A 16,696-nucleotide genomic window follows, 5' to 3' on the forward strand; every position below is an offset into this window, starting at 1 on the left:
TGCCAGGAAAACTAAGCATCCTTCTATTTTCAGCAAACTTTGGATCCAATTGATGAGGTTGCCGCACTCATTGCTGCCACAGTCCATGATGTGGATCACCCAGGAAGAACAAACTCTTTCCTGTGCAATGCTGGCAGCGAGCTGGCGATTCTCTACAATGACACGGCGGTGCTGGAGAGCCACCACGCTGCCCTGGCTTTCCAGCTCACCACCCGGGATGGCAAATGCAATATATTTAAAAACATGGAAAGGTAAGCTTAAAACCCAGGGTCCTTGTCTGCCCACTAACGTCTCTCACTTACTTCTGTGTAACATAAGGCAAACAAGCATCCTTTGCTTCTAGAAGAGTAGAGTTCTTATGCCTGTCCTGCACAGACTTAGGAGTAGTCCCGTGGTGTCAGTTCCTCCTGTTGATAAAAAGGCAGACCCTATCTAAGGAACTTATTGTAAATCTTAATGTGGGCAAGTCTAGAAGAATTATTTTGTAGCACTGAATGTAGAGAACAAGTTATGCCTGAGTAGGTAGATATTTGCTGGATAGAACAAGGAAAGAAAGAGCTGTGGAGCATCAGTAAAAAATTAAATGCCTTGTTGCAATGGCAAGGATAGTGAAGGATCTGATGTTCTTCTTCCAGCCCCAGAAAGGCATTTAGGGCAAGGAGGTGACCATTGCCTTGGTCCTCTCAAGATACAGCAGAAAAGTATCGCTGAAAACTTGACTGGAGCATGAGCCACTGCTGAGTGGCCTTGGGAACATGCTGGTGTGCCATGTCCTGGCAGCCCTTCTGACCTGATGGTGCTACTGCTTCTGCCCAGCTCTGGTACTGTAGAGATGCAGTCATGCCTTGAGTACATATGTCTCTACACAACAAAAGTTACTCTGTCTAGCATACATGCAGCTGCCCAAGCCTTTATTACTGTTCTTTCTTCCCCCAGCACCTCCCTCCAATGGAAATGGTCTGTAGCATTTTTGTTAGACTTGTTTTAGCAACCAGCCCTTTGTGAACCAGCCAGCATTCTTAATTGTTTCCTTCTTTAAACAGGAATGAGTATCGAACTCTTCGCCAGGTTATTATTGACATGGTCTTAGCAACAGAAATGACAAAGCACTTTGAGCATGTCAACAAGTTTGTCAACAGCATTAATAAACCCTTGGCAGCGCTAGAAGAAAATGGGGTAAGCTACACTGCAAGTCCTCCTTAAAATGACTAGGCAGGGACTGGGAACCCTTGTCATTAGGAAATCCCCACATGGTATAATGAGAAGGTTCATCAGAAACGTGGAGAAAGAGAGACTAGTAATTTATCTTTCACCTCTGGATTTGAATGTCCTTCTGCTTAACTTGGTTGTCACCCATTTTGAGGGTGAGTGGGACTCACTTGGATCCTATAACGTCTCAGTGCTGTGATGTCATACTTGGAACCAGAACCTTGGGCTCTATGTTTTCATGTTAAAAATGCCATTTTGATTAACCCAGTCACTCCCATGGAGCGGCAAGACTTGGCATCATTGCAAAGGAGCCAAGGCTTGCTTCAAAACAGAGGCTAAATTACTCCCTACTCCCAAGGGGACATGCTGGGGGTGCAGCACAGGGGCAGGTATATGGGCTGCCATATGGTGCATTCTCTGGGAATAAGGGTCCTCAGCCTTCAGCGCTGCCTGGCAGCATTCATAGGTTTTCTGTCTGCTTTCTTTTTTAATCTTTAAAATAGATGATGGTGACATTATGTATCATATAGACATAATCAATAGCCATCTGGAACCCTATGGACACAACAAAATTGCCTGTTGAGAACTTATTCTGAAAAACTGCACCAGTTTCAATAACAGCTTCAACCAACGGTTTTGTTGCCAGTAAGAGCAGTGTAAAATTTTGCTGGAATGTTTTTCTGCGAAGAGAAGATTTTCAGAAATGGTTATAATAAAGTTTATGTCAGTGGCAATGTCCTGTAGGAGCTGTCATGGTTTTCTGTGTTTTCTTACCATGTTTTTTAGAAAGCCACATTTATGACTGTTGTATGTAATGGGAAAGGGCAGTGTTTTTATTATCTGAGAGTGGGAGAGGAATAGATCTTGTTCCTCCACTTATCAGAAGCAGACTGGAGCTTAATTGGAGAATTGTACCTTTGTCTACAGGAGTATATGCTAGAATTTACTTTGTTCTTGGCACCCAGCAATGCTAATGGGAACTCTGTGAAGCCAGAGTCCCAGTAGGATACTGGTTTTACTGACTAAACTGGGAGAAAGGATGTTAAGTTCTCAGCTGGACAGGTCCTCTGGGTGAGTGTAGCAGCATTCAGCACAGGGTGTAGTACACCATTCCGCTGTCCCCGTGGAGTCTGTAACTCTCTAAGGCTCCTGGTCCTGCTGAAGGGCTCTGTGCTGGCCTGGCTTGGTGTGCAGAGCCCCTCCTCCCAGCCCCAAGGATTGGGATGCAGCCGTTGTTTGAGCAGCAGAATCCATAGCATCCATCCAGCTGAACTCCTCTCTTGCCTCTTACGCAGCAGCTGTTGCTGCTGAAGAACAGGGCTTGGACCTGTACAATCAGAGAGTAAAAACAAATACAGCAACATAAAGAAATGAAACAAAAGTTTAATTCTGCCCTTAAACCTCAGGGACTGCAGAGAAATAATCTGTCCCACAGGGCATTTGTGATTCACAGCAATTTGTACCCAAGAGCGAGAAGAAAGACAAAGGTTATATAATTTCTATTGAAAAAAGTTTCCCTTCTTTTGATTGGGAGTTTCTCATTTCAGCAGGTTCCTATTAAAAGGCCTGTAATGTGTGAGTGGTTAAAGCGAATCACTTACTGTTCTGAGCAGAACAACACTGTCAGACCCTCGTTCAAGTGTGTCGTCTCTCTGGTTGCAGCAGCAGCGTGTGTTTTCTGGCCTGGTTTCTAGTCATGGTGGTGACTCAGGGTAGTGTTTGCAGCTGAGCTGCCAAATGCATGTTCCAAATGGGACAGTTCCACTTATTTTTTTTATTTATTATTTTTATCCATATTGTTCAAAGAGCCATGCTGAGAAGCTGCTGTGTTTGTTTCCTTTCTTCTTTTGTTCATAAACTGAAAAAAAATCCTTTCCAGCTCCAGCATCCTTTATCCTCCCATTTCCCTTCATGATGTCACCTAAGCCTATGACAGGAAGCCAGCATCTGACATGCAGAGACACCTCTGCACTCTGAGCAGGATGCTGGGACTAAGCAGAGATAGCATATTTTATTCCCAAGACATCTGCATAGAGCAAGTAGAACTGTGCCTTTGGTTGGAACAGATCACAGAAGTGAAAATCCCTTTTTGATTTCTAGTGGTGTACCTACTAGGGTATTCTCTGCTGTGCTTAACTGAATGGTCTCTGATATTTCCATACTTAATTTCCATGCTTGTGTTTCTGGAACTTCATCTCTTTATTTTGGCTTTCTCTTATGTAATTTTGCCATGCAGTTGGAAATGTATGCACCTCACTTTGCTTCCTCTGTTTTCCCTTCTACATACCTAAAAATGAGGGAAAAGAATTGGTTTGGGAATCTCATTTTGCTGAGAACTGTGGAGCTGGTGTTTCTGAGCCAGTATACTACCTAATAATATTTTATTCCTGTCAGTTTCTTCCTTTAGGAAGAACTTTCTTCCCCACAAGAATTTTCTTCTGAAAAATGTCATGGTTATTCTGACCTAATGAAAGGTCAGAATGTTTCTGCTGCTTTTTCTCTCCCTCTTCATACAAAATACTGCAGGAATGGGTGGCACATTATTATTATCATCATTATTGTTAGTTACTTCTTCTCTGCTCTGACTATAGAGCAAGACCTTGCTAGGTGCCAGAGAAGTCTTGTATATTCCTTGCTTCAAAGAGTTTCTATTCTGAGTAGACAGTGTTGGAAATTTCTGTACCTACCCATCCCTAAAGAGTCCAACAACAATGTTGTACTTATAGGTAATTTTAAAAGATATATTAACCCTGGATCTCTGTCCTTTGGAAACTTGCTTCATCAGAGCTCCACAGAAAATAGCTTCTAATCTGGATCATCACAGACTTTACTCATATTAGCTGTGTATTGGCTCCAAATATAGAGTACCATTGACGTGCTCCTGGCTGTAGCCTGGGAACCAAATATAAGCTGTGTGTGGGCTGAAAACTTTGCTGGAGCTGCAGAGGAAAGACGAGACTGTTTGGAAGCATGTTTCTAATATATTGCTTTAATACTGATAGACTCTCAGAAACCAAAAATTCCCAGTCAAACCAGAGACTCATGGGCTAATGTGGGTCCAGTGGAAGGGAGTAAGGAGCATGCCTGGGAGGCAGTGTGGGATCTGACTCTCTGAATAGTAGGAGTGCTGTCAGAATGATTGATACCCATCCTGATGAGGTTTGTGTGCTGAGGATGACTGTGCATCTTGGGTCAGTCCTTTTTTTAAAACTATTTCACTCCTAATGTGCAAATCCATTAATCCTTGGATTTCAGCAGAGAGTTACATTTTTCTGCCTACACGGTGCTCATGACTATGTGTGTAGTGATGAATGGATCCTCTCCAGACTTTTAAGGCAGCAGATAAGGCATAGAGGGATTAGGTGACTTGCCCAAAGATGCCCAAGAGATCTGTCACAAAGACAGTGACTGAATCCAGAAACTGGAGTTCACTGCTAGCTCAGAGCTGTGGCTAACTTTCATAATCCCCTATAAATTCAGTTGGACATAAAATATGGTAGCCAGTAGCAGGACTGATCCCTGTATGATCTGCTGAAAGCATTCACAAGGCACTAAAGCTTTTGAGTTAGTGCATGGAGACTTTGCTAATGGATTGTTTTTAATTCTTAAACGTTACAGAATAATGGTGATGGAGAGTCAATCAAAACTGTTCTCAGGTCTCCTGAAAACCGTATCCTTATCAAACGCATGTTGATAAAGTGTGCTGACATTTCCAATCCATGCAGACCCATAGAACAGTGTATAGAGTGGGCTGGACGCATCTCTGAGGAGTACTTTGCACAGGTAAGGCATCTAAAATGGGCTGCTGAAATTCCACGTGAGCATCCTCTTAAAAGGATGCATATACTGCCAGTGTCACAGAGTATCTAAGGGTGCGTTATGGAACATGAAAAATAACAACCTTTTTATTTTAAATGATGGGATATTACTCATGCTAGATGCCTGCAGACAGATGAAAGCTGACAACTTCTACAGTGCAGTTTCTGAAAATTTAAGCTTTCAAATTGTTCAGTTTGGAGCTGGGCTTTTCGAGTCTTGCCTGCAAATACATTTCCATCACGAGGCAGAGCAAGGATGCCTTCTGTGTACCTATATGCTGGCTTTGCCTCAGGAATAGGATCATCAGGTTCTAGTGTTAGGATGGCAACAGCACTCACTCCAAGAAATACTGTAGGACATTAGCACACTGTACTGAAGAAAGGTTTTAGAAAGGTGGGGAAAAGGAGAGGGCAGAGTCATTATTACAGATGATAGACCAAATGCTGGAATTGGGGCTTGGTACACAAGTGCAGGGAAAGGGGATAAAAAAGGTGTTTTGCCACCTATGAGTTGTACAGATTGTCACTTTTGTCAGAGATTGAAAATGGTTAAGCACCTCTTAGCTCTGCAACAGTCATAACCTGGTAATGTGTGAAGTTACATGGGGTCAACTTGTGTGCAGATGCAGAAGGTAAATGTATCTCTTTGTGGGAAACACTGGAAGGCACTATTTGTCTGCTGTTTGGCCAAAACCTGAACGAATAGGTGCATAAGATTAAATTGCTGCTGCTTCAGATTTATTCAGGTTCCTCCTTTTATTTAGCAGATACATGCTCTAGTCAGTGCCAAACAATCTGCTGCTAAAAGAAGCCCATTAATAGAATGTGTCTTAGATGAATAATCATTGGAGGTTTTTTTGCAGACTGATGAAGAAAGGAGGCAAGGTTTACCTGTTGTGATGCCAGTTTTTGACAGAAATACTTGCAGCATCCCCAAATCCCAATTATCATTCATTGATTACTTCATTATTGATATGTTTGATGCCTGGGATGGTAAGCAAAATTCTGCTGTTTCCTGATAACTATTTTGTGAACATTTGAAACTACTGTGATAGATAAATAAATTTGCTTTTTTATGGTTCCTAAAGAAAGGGAGAGAAAAGGGAAGATTTCTGCAGTTCAAGTAAGATTAATAACTTCATTATAGCTTAGAAATATTTGATACCGCTACAAGTCATTCTCATGGCTTCTCTTTAATATACTAGATTCAGGCAATGTTTAACTTTTTAAACTTGCTTCTCTGTAAATGGAAAATAGAACACATTCTCTTTGATAGCACTTTGGGCAAAGTCATTTTGTCCATGTTAATATTGGTTATTCTTCAAGACAAATTTCTACAGTCTGGAAACTGCTTGAGGGAGCAGCTGTTTCCTTCCAAGTGCTGCCCCCGTGGTAAAAGTGGTCAGAAATGTGACTCTCCTGAATGCCAGATCATGACATGTGACTGAGATTTGATGGAGCAGAATAATTACAAGCATAATTAGCTATGCCCCTCCTGGAAAACTGTGTCCCTTTGCTGGGACTTGCAATACCAGTATTAAGTAGACTTACAGAACGATTCTCAGTGGCCCAAGTGTTACTTGAGTGATGAGAGCTATACAGCCAAAACCATTTCAAGTATCAGTGTGACAGATTTAAACTTTTCTACTTAACACAGTTGCCCAGACATTTCAAGTGATACTGAAGCAGACAGAATCTGTGACTGTTTCAGTTCTGCAGACTAAATACTCTCTGCCCTTTCTTCCCTAGCATTTGCAGACCTGCCAAATCTGATGGAGCATCTGAATAATAACATTAAATACTGGAAAGGATTAGATGGAAGGAATCTGCGAGTCCTTCGACCACCACCAGAATAGCAGTTGGACCATGGTGTGTAATTTACTAACCAGATGCATATTTATTCAAGCTCACTTTTATTATGTGAATTCAGATTTTTTTTGGTCTCTTCAGTATTACAGTAAGGCTAGCCCATGCACTTGGGGAACTTTCAAACTCAACACAAGGTCAGCAGTTGACTTCCACGAACTACCATGTGTGGACTCCGATGAAATAAGCCCACCAAGTGGAATTACACTGGATTGCTGCAGTACTTGTACTGAAGAGGGTTTATTAGTGAACATACTTTTGCGATACCTTCATACCAGCGTGTGAAGCTGGAAGACCTTGAAGAATCCTCATGGAAAGGACATTCACTAGAAGATTATCTATTAATAGAGACTCACAGCTTTTATGAGAAAGCTACATGCTTTTTATAAGCACTTAAGACAGTTACGTAGAACAATCAAACACTTAAAATGCAACTGTCTATGAAAGAATTTTTGATCTATGAAAATAGATGTACTGTATTTTTTCACATCACAGAAGGTGCAATCATTCACTTCTGAGCACTACTGAAAGTGAGTTCTCCTTAAGAAATTTAGTAGCAAATGTAAAAAATAACACAAGAATTTTTGAGGTTGATCGTTAGCATCTATGATTAAAATGTTATGTTTTATTTATTTTGTTAGATGTTCAATATTTTCTATGAATTTATAAATACTTAAAAGCCAAAGCCAACTTTAGATGCATTATAAATTTACATGATTCATACTCATTAATATACATTTAATTGATGTACAGACCTTTTATTTTCATAATGCAAATACAAAATACTATACAATGATACATTTTTATTGCACTGTAAGGATAGATGTGTATGTTTAAATATTGTCTGATTTATGTTAATTAAAATAAGTTTTATTGAAAAGGTCTCACTTGAGAATAGTAGAATAAACATGAACTGTATACTGTCTGAGCACCAGAACTGCAGTAGTTCTCCCACAAACCAGTGGCGACCACCTGATCTTCTCTTGGCTACAAAAATAATAATATGTTGGAACTCTTTGTTTTCTCCCATGAAATTTTACGACTGAATTCCCTGTTAAAGTCTGCCTTATTTTATAAAGTATTTCTAGAAAGCATTCCACAGCATATATGAAGAGGTGATACTAAGCATCTAATGAATTTCAACATTTTATAGCCTATGTATTTTCCTTTGCCATGAAAGAAAAAGAACATAAAACCACCAACAAAAACCTTTAACTCAAGAAGTTTGTAAAGGCTGTGTACCTTCACAATTTGAATGAAACCTTCATAGCAACTACCAGAAAATAATAAAATGTATATTTTAAGAAGTGTCAAGTCCTACCCATTTCATTTGAAATGTATATTTACTTTGTAGTTTGCAGAATAACAAACAGATGAAATTCTTTTAAAAATAACTAAGATACTTGTTGTCTGGGGAAGGGAAGAGTTGAGGGAGTTGGACTGGCATAAGGGTGATGAAAGGTGGTTTATGGCTGGCAAGCCCCTGTGTTTGTGGCCTGCCCTTGGCAAGCCAATCAAACCCTAGTGTGCCCTTGGACAAGTCTCTTCACAGCTACAAGCAGTGTCACAGGGTTCCACTGAAGAAAGGAACTCCAGAGGCACTGAAAGAATTGCTGACTGTTGACACTGCAGAGGCAATCGACTTCAGAGACATTTCGAACCATTCCTGAAGAAGCACAAGCAGGGGAGAGGTGGATGATGGAGCAGTCCAGGGACTGCAGCAGTAGAGCCTTAAAGCAGGTAAGTAAGGAAGAGGTGACCTCTCCAGGTGTTACCAACTTCTGTTTCTCCTTCCTTTCAAGCCAGTGAGGCTGATGGGCCACCACCATTTGTTCATGTTAGTGTCAAGCCTTTCTGCCAGTGCTGCCCTTACCCTGCTTATGCACTCTCCCTTCCTATACAGAATTCATATTTTCCTGGCAATATGACATTGTGTTTCCTTATACATGCACCTATTGTAATCAGCTTTAATTTGCTACCTGGTATTAATCTCTTCTGTTCCTTGCAGGCTCCTGTGCCTAGTTCAAGGAAAAGCTCCACCATCTCTGTTAGAGGGAAACTGCATCACACCATCTCCTCTGCTTGTCTGCTGCAATGAGGATGGGAGAGGAAGGGTAACAGCATGTGGGCCCAGAGACTGCAGATAAAACTCATAAAATCATAGAATCATTTAGGCTGGAAAAGACCTGTAAGATTATAGAGTCCAACCATTAATCCTGACTCCTGACCACTTCCCTGGGCAGCCTCTTTCAATGTTTGACAAACCTTTCCATGAAGAAACTTTTCCTAATATCCAGTCTAAACTTCCCCTGGTGCAACTTGAGCCCATTTCCTCTTATCCTATCACTTGTTTTTTGGGAGAAGAGACCAATCTCTATATGGCTACAACCTCCTTTCAGGGAGTGGTAGAGAGCAATAAGGTCTCCCCTGAGCCTCACCAGTGCCGAGTACAGGGGGATGATCACTGCCCTGGTCCTGCTGGCCACACTATTCCTGAAAGAGGCCAGGATGTCACTGGCCTTCTTGGCCACCTGGGTACATGCTGGCTCATGTTCAGCCACTGTCAACCAGCACCCCTAGGTCCTTTTCCACCAGGCCACTTTCCAGCCACTCTTCCCCCAGCCTGGAGCGCTGCAGGGGGTTGTTGTGAACCAAATGCAGGAACCACCTGGCACTTTACCTTGTTAAATCTTATAAAACTGGCCTTGCCCCATCAGTCCAGCCTGCCCAGATCCCTCTGAGAGCCTTTCTACCCTCCAGCAGATTGACACTCCCACCCAACTTAGTGTCATCTGTGAACTGACTGAGGACACACTCGTTCCTCTTGTCTGGATCATCAATAAAGATATTAAACAGAATTGGCCAGAAAAAAATATTTCTTCATAAGCATAGTTAATATCTGAGTTATATTAATGAATGGTAAAAGCAGTTAATTTAATCTGCTATAAAAAGGCCTGATGCATCGTCATTGAAAAGATATGATTAATTCCCTGAAACTCACACTGCATCTTTATTGCTATTACTTGGAGTGTAGAGCTGTGCTAATCAACCTTCTGTATCAGCCAGATTTATGTCCATATTGGTGTACAATAATTTCACTTAACATAAAACACTGATTTGCAGGCATTGATTGCAGCTCTGTTCATTCTCCTGTCCATCTAAATTTGCCAAGGAGAGATTATAATTAAAGTCTGGCACCACAGTGCCTGATCCTCACCTAAGATCTCTTCCCACTGAGCTTCTCTCTACAAGCTACACGTCTGAAGCCTTCTGTGCAGTGTGAGGATATGTCCACTCTGTGGGGGTGACTCCAGGCCTTGCTGTGGAGCACTAATAGCTCTAACGTGATATTTATCACTCCAGTACTCAGATGTCTCTGTATGCCACTGCAAATTCTTCAGCCATTCCAGATCCCCTTCCTTTATCCTCCAAGATTACATAGCAACATCACATGCCTTGTGCTCTGAACCCTTTCCAGTTTAGTATCTCTTCTCATGCTTTTTGAACTGTCACTCAGTGATGGAGCGTTGCTGGAGAAAACCATGGGTTTACTGATGGTCCTTCACCATGGAAGGTGAACTGAGTGAACTGTTCCCAATTTCAGTCAGGCTGGCAGTCTTATGCACTTTCCATTTGTTCCTGTTTTAAGGCTAATGCAAGAGTAAATTCCTATGTAGACATGATGGAGAGGTTCTTTATGCATCTTCGGGGTTTTAATCTTAAAGCTTTTTGTTTTAAAACTGAATAAGGTTCAGCAATTCAACATTAAATGACCCATTTGGAACGACTGGTTCTATTTTCCATGCTGCATGCTAAAATTTTCTATCAAGTAATATTGCTGCTAAACCTGGGTATCACTGTAATTGCTTCCAGGTGGGCATGAACTATTATGATCTGCTAACAAAAATGTTGGCTTCTCAGCAAATTGCCCTAGACTAATATCTTGTTCCCTTGTAAAAAATTGTGAGTAATAATTGCTCATTCTGACAAAAGGAGAAACCAGACAGGTGGTGTGCACAGCTCCCTTGTCACAGGTCTGGAGATGGCTTTCATATTGCAATATTCCCAATGGCTATATATAAATTAAAAATCACTTGAAATGGAATTAATGCCTTTTTGTTGTTGTTGCAGTGCTTTTCGCAGTGAGCGTCTCTGCTTGTCTCAGCAGAGACATCATTGCTAAGACACTTAGGAAAATGTGTCTTGAACATGAAAAAATTGAAGCAACGGCAAAGCCATTCCTACATAAAAGAGAAGAAAGGATAATAGCTTTCTAATAATCCCTTACAGGATGCTCAGAAACAGCACAGGGAGACTGTAGTCAGTTGTGCCTTTCTGTGAGGCCAGAAGGGTTTGAGTCATGACTCTGTGAGTGCTTTGAAATGAAGTCTCAGAGCTATTCACAAGCTTCAAAACAAATAATCTCTCTGCTGGTGTGTGCCATCATGCCTCCAAGGTACAGTGGTCCCAGGGGTGCTCGTTAAATGATAGCAGGATGGAGTGCATTTCATTCTGACATGATGTTTGGATGCAGAAAATGAGCTTTTAAATTGCTGCCTTGTCCCTGTACTGCTTGTTCAGAACAAAGGGGACATCCAGGTGCTTCGGTGATTTTTTGTTGTGCTGGAGCTATGGCTCTGTGGGCAAAGGACTTCTGTGGTTTAACTCCACCAAATGCTTTCTCTCTGTGCCTGCTCTGAATGTTACTAGGCAAAAGTGTCTCATGTTTTCCTTTTCCCCCCTTCTTTAACATCTTTAAGAATCTCCTCCCACACTTCCCACTCAAACCTCAGTGGACTCAGCTTTTCAAGCCCTGCAAAGCCAAGCACTAGCATCCTCTTTAACAAGAAAGGCAACTGAGTTAGGAAAGGCCAGAGGGCCCAGAATCACTAAGAAAAATGGCTTTGAGGCTTCTAAACACCTTTGAAGTCCTGGACCTTCAAGCCCTGCCTGTGGTTTAACAGTAAGTGTTAGGCCAGGAAACAATCTTCTGGTCTTCTGATGTTCCACTTTTTCCCTTCTCAGCTTCTCAGCTTCTATATTGGTTCTGTTCCCATTTGCTAGGAGTCTTTCCCTTAACTTCCGCTGGCTGAACATCTCCCTCAAACACACAGCCATAACACTGGAACTAAACTCTGCCTTTCAAAATGACTCTTGCTGCTTACAGCAACTGTTACCACAAGAAAAGAGCCTGGAAAAATACCCTGTAATGGCTGAAAGCCTTAGACTGGTATCCACAAGCAGAAGGAGAATACATAGTTAGCTGAAACAGCTTGTGAGCTCTGCATTGTTACTGGGGCAGTGGGGATATGTGTGCAAGGTCTTTTGTGCTGTACTCCCACATACAAAGTGAAGTTCAGGACTGTTTGCAGGCACCTCTGCCTTTGAGACTATGTTAGAAAACACAAGCAGCTGTGGACACGTTGAAATTTGAATCTTTCTTTTCTCGGTTTGCTTGCTCCCCCCCTCGAGTGGCAATAGTCATTGCTAGAGCTAAAACTGATCTTAGTTCAGCCCATGGTAATTAACAGAAGTTACTTCATCCTTTTATCACATGTCTCTCTTGAGGCAGTGAAATAGCACACCAATGCACACAATTTTAAAGAGGAAGTGGGAAAGGTGATTGCCTGGCTTTGAAATGAAAGAATAAATTTAGCCAGTGTGTAATTATTCAAGTGAGAAGTTGCTCCTGTCTATATTTAATATTCCAAAGTGGTATTTGATGTAAATCCTTCCATAGAGTTCATTACATTAGCTCTTAGCTTAACCTGAGCATGCTGAGTGCCAAGTTCAGCATGCAGCATGTTTTATAACCAAGAATGATGTCATCCTGGTGATATTGTAGCTCCCCAGTTCCTGGGAAGGAGGTATGGCTCTGTCTTCAGCCTAAAGATGAAATGGAATATGTTTAATGAGATTCCCTTTGCAGTGTGAAATGTGTGAGGAATATTGCTTTGCGCCTCCAGAAAGAACTGTCCCTTTTTGCCTAAAAAAAATATGTTACTTTGTTTGTAATATTTTTCTTTACAGAAAATGAAATTATTCCTTTACAGATCCCCAAAGAGCTTTACAAGCAGCTCCATAGAGCCCTTTATAGGTGGGTGAAAGAAGCTGCAGGGAAGCAAAGTGGCTTGTTGGCGTCCACCCCATGGCAAACCCTGGCGTAGTCCTGGGGGCTGCCAGCTTGTCGCAGAGGGCTCTGGGTGGAAGCATCTGACTGTCAAAAAGTGGGAAGAGAAATGGAGAAAACAGGTGCTTTCATAAGGGTTTATCACTGCTGCTTTTCAGAGATACTGGTCAGAGCTCCATCCTCTGTCCCTGCTGTGTCCTGACCCGGGTGGGACTCGCGGTAGTGCCAGATGCCATCAGCGAGTGTCCCTTCGCCTGTCCCCTGCTGGGTGGTGCCGGCTCTTTCAGACACTGCTTACGGTAAGTAAGACGGAGTGCAGCGATACAGCGTGAATGGGAGTGCTAAGGAACAGGCAAGATGCCCAACCATCCCACTGAGACTGGGCTGGGAAAGGCAAGCACAAAATCAGGCATGGCTTTTGAGGATAATGAGGGAGAAAGACTTCAATTGCATGAATAGACAGTTTTCAGGACATGGTGAGAGCAGAGTGAAATGCTCCTCGTCTTACAACCTAGCCCTAAAAGCGATCAGCATCTCCCAGCCCCTGAAAAGCTGTGTTGGCAGACTCAGTGCCAATGTACTGTTCCTGTTATGATAGATCTCTTACAAACCAAGGTCAGAAAACAGAAAGTTTTAGCTGCTCTATCATGCCAGGAACAAAAAAAAAAAAAAAAAAAAAAAAAGAAAGAAAACAAAAAGCCTTGTTTTAAAATAAGCTGTTTTAAATAAACAAGTGTTCTTTGAACCATAGCAGAGTACATACCTAACAATATTTGTTAAATAAATATCAGTGACATGTTTAAGTCTGGCTCAGTATGTATTAGCAAAGTGGTATTTGTGTTGCTTTTGTTGTAACAAGAGTCGGTAGTGTTTCTAGAAGGTGGTCTGAAAAAAAAGGGTTTGGAGGGTTTTTTCCCTCCCCTCTGCCTGCCAGTAGCCCCACCTTGGGACTTACAAGTAGAAGTCCTTCCCAATGCATTGATTTTGGTGAACTTATACTTACTTCTTAGTTCTGTTCATAATCTGCCTCTTGAGTGCTACTTTTTTATTTTTTACCCATGGATCCACCTCTTAGATTTTTGCTTTCTGAAGGAGGTCTGTCCTAAGAGTGTTTGCAAATACATGGTCACATTGTTATAGTCTGTACATGAAACACCATGGCATTTTTATTTTTGTCTGTCTGTTATTTGAACTTTTGATTTATTTAACTTTTTTAAAAGCCAGATATTAGCTCTTGGGTTAGTGCGCGGACAGAGGAACTCAAAACAAGAGAACAGGTTGTAACAATGAATTTGAAATTCTCCACCAGAAATAAAGGTTTCTTTTATTGCCTCATAGGCTGTGAGGGCAGTCGAACTCCTTAAGTGTCCTTTCCTGTATGTCAATACGAGTCATCTCTTTGGGCATGCTCAGAAATTTTAGGCTTAATAAATCATCACTGTAGACTACGTGCTTCCATGTATGAGAAGCAGTTTGTGAGTTTTTCTCCCTGCCTTTGTGGGGTGTTGGAGAGGAGGAAAGGTCACGCTCTGTGGGACCTGAGGGAGATAAACATGGTTCATAGATCAGGCTTGAGCTTCTCTGAAGTCAGGCCAGTGAAGTCCTGGTGAGGCTCTGCAGGCAAAAATGACAGCTAGGCTTTTGTCTGTATGCCATGGCGTCACAGGTCGATATTATGACTTTTTCTTCTTTAAAGCTTTCATGTCAGAGTAATCAAAGCCCCCTATCTCAAATTGCCTCCAGTTAATAACAGCACACACAGTAGTTAGCCCAGGTTTGAAAGATGCTTTGAAGAGATACTGCTCTTTGATAAGCCATTGCGAGGGCAGGAGGCAAAGTGTTTACTTTGCTTGGAAGAGGAGTCTGATGAACAATTTGCTTTTCTTTTGCTGAGGCCAAGCAGAGCTTTGTTACCTCCAGAATATGGACACTGGAGAGATGGTTTACAGCTATTGCTCTTTATCTCTGGCTACTTCTTTGCCTTTTGCAAGAATAAAAAGTTATAGAAGAAGCCCAGCAGCCTCCAATGGCTGCCTCTGCAGTGAGCCTTAGCAACCATCTCCTTCCCAGCTTTCCCTCCCATGGCTGTTTTTCCTGCCGTCAGCTGTCCTGGGAGGCCCTGAGGAATTAGGAGTGCAGTGAAACCCAGGAGTGTAGCTGGCCCAGAGGAGAGAGTGAGCTGCAGGTTCATGACCAGCTGAGTACTCCTCACCATGCACTGCGACTGAAAGGGCTGAACAGGCACATATGGCTTTGGGCTGGGCTGGCTGTTCATGGGCCAACCTGTAAGACACGGAGCGATTTGTCTGAGGATGCTGAGGCTCTCCCAAAGCCCAGACCTATGCTAAAAGCACCAGGTGCTATCCTGAAAGCAGGAAAAGCCACACCAAAGGAGGGAAAGCAAGCAGGGCTGCTAGTGACTCTTGCTACAAGAAAGCTTTATGGACTCAGATGAGCCAAGTCTATTCAATGTTTATTTCATCAAGCATTTTATTACACAGACCATGAAATATATCTGACTTTGACTGCACAGGCAAAGTAACAAGGTTTACTCCAGCAGCCCGGTTGCAGCTTTCAGGTGAGCACAGGAGCACAGGGCGGGAGGTGCTGGCGTGACCCCAGGCATCACCTGACAATGCATTTTGCAACACCGTAGATGGAACATAAGGAATTTTGGTTAGATATTGAGAGAAAACTTGAATGTATCCAACTGACTGCAAAATACCTCCAAAGAGAGGTATTTTGGCCCAGCCCAGCCTGGATGGAAGGTGCCCACACAGGTGGGTTTGGGAGCTGTGGAACACTTATCCCAGCAATGAGAAACCTCAGGAGCTTTGTCCTGCCCCTAGCCCTGCTGATGGAGACCCAGCGGCTGCCGAAGGCTGGTGCTTCCTCAGCCATGCCTGGGCTGTGCCTGAAGGGCCCAGGGGGAAGGAAACCGCTTGCCCATCAGCGGGGCTTCAACCTGCAGGATCGAGAACATGTTATGGGAAGGAATGGAGAGGTTCAATCTCGGCAGGTGCTGTGCAGGATGGTGGCATTTGGGACAGGGCTGGCTGGAAGCAACAAGTGAGTTGCTCCTCCTCATCGCCGGAGGAGCCGCTCCACGGTGCAGCCGAGGAGCAGGTAGGGCCCAGGTGGGCGCCGAGCGTGGTGGGCTCGGCTCGGCCAGTCAGTTCTCGCCGGGCCGGGCGGCAGCAGGGCCGGCACAGAGCTCCCAACCCGGGTAAAACGCGAGGACTCCCGGCGCAGCCCGACAGAAGGATGAAAAGCAGCGCCCACCCGCTGTCGGAGAGTGGGGACAGCGCCGGCCCCGCCCGCGGCCCGAGCCCCGCCCCGCCGGCGGGCGGGAGAGGCGCGGGGCGGCCCCTGCGCGGAAATGGCGGTGGCGCGAGGTGAGGCGGCGGGAGCTCCTGGCGGGGAGGGGAATCCGGCCCTGCTCCGGCGCAGCGGCTCCTCTGTCTGCCCGCGGCGCGTTCGGGTGCTCGAGGGCGGCCGGCGGAGCTCGGGCACGGCCTCCTGCCCGCGCTCGCTCGCAGGGCACGGAAAGGCCCCGCGGCGCAGGGAGCGCGGGCCGCACCGGGGAGCGGGGGCCCCGTGTCCGTGCAGCCCGAGCGGGTCCCTCTGCGGTGGCGCCGCCGAGGCCCGGCCTGCCCGCTCTCGGCCTCCTGCC

The 16,696-nt window shown here is 43.8% G+C and overlaps 1 protein-coding gene across 11 annotated transcripts in view; it reads left to right on the forward strand.

Annotated features, from left to right (window-relative positions):
- The window catches only part of PDE8A (phosphodiesterase 8A), a 155,266-nt gene that overhangs the window by 135,201 nt on the left and 3,369 nt on the right, over positions 1-16,696 (forward strand). For 4 of the 11 annotated variants that reach the window (XM_051796609.1, XM_051796598.1, XM_051796608.1 and 1 more), the window contains exons 18-23: positions 34-251; positions 1,044-1,176; positions 4,828-4,992; positions 5,891-6,020; positions 6,777-6,896; positions 6,978-16,418. In XM_051796609.1, the coding sequence (XP_051652569.1) occupies positions 34-251; positions 1,044-1,176; positions 4,828-4,992; positions 5,891-6,020; positions 6,777-6,883 (753 nt within the window). In that variant the 3' untranslated portion in view covers positions 6,884-6,896; positions 6,978-16,418. The remainder of the gene's footprint in view (positions 1-33; positions 252-1,043; positions 1,177-4,827; positions 4,993-5,890; positions 6,021-6,776; positions 6,897-6,977; positions 16,419-16,696) is intronic. The other 7 variants (XM_051796604.1, XM_051796602.1, XM_051796603.1 and 4 more) reach the window with 7 other exon arrangements.

The sequence above is a fragment of the Manacus candei genome, unplaced genomic scaffold (assembly GCF_025592945.1).
Source record: "Manacus candei isolate 608988 ecotype Guabito, Panama unplaced genomic scaffold, ASM2559294v1 h1tg000046l, whole genome shotgun sequence".
NCBI lineage: Eukaryota > Metazoa > Chordata > Aves > Passeriformes > Pipridae > Manacus > Manacus candei.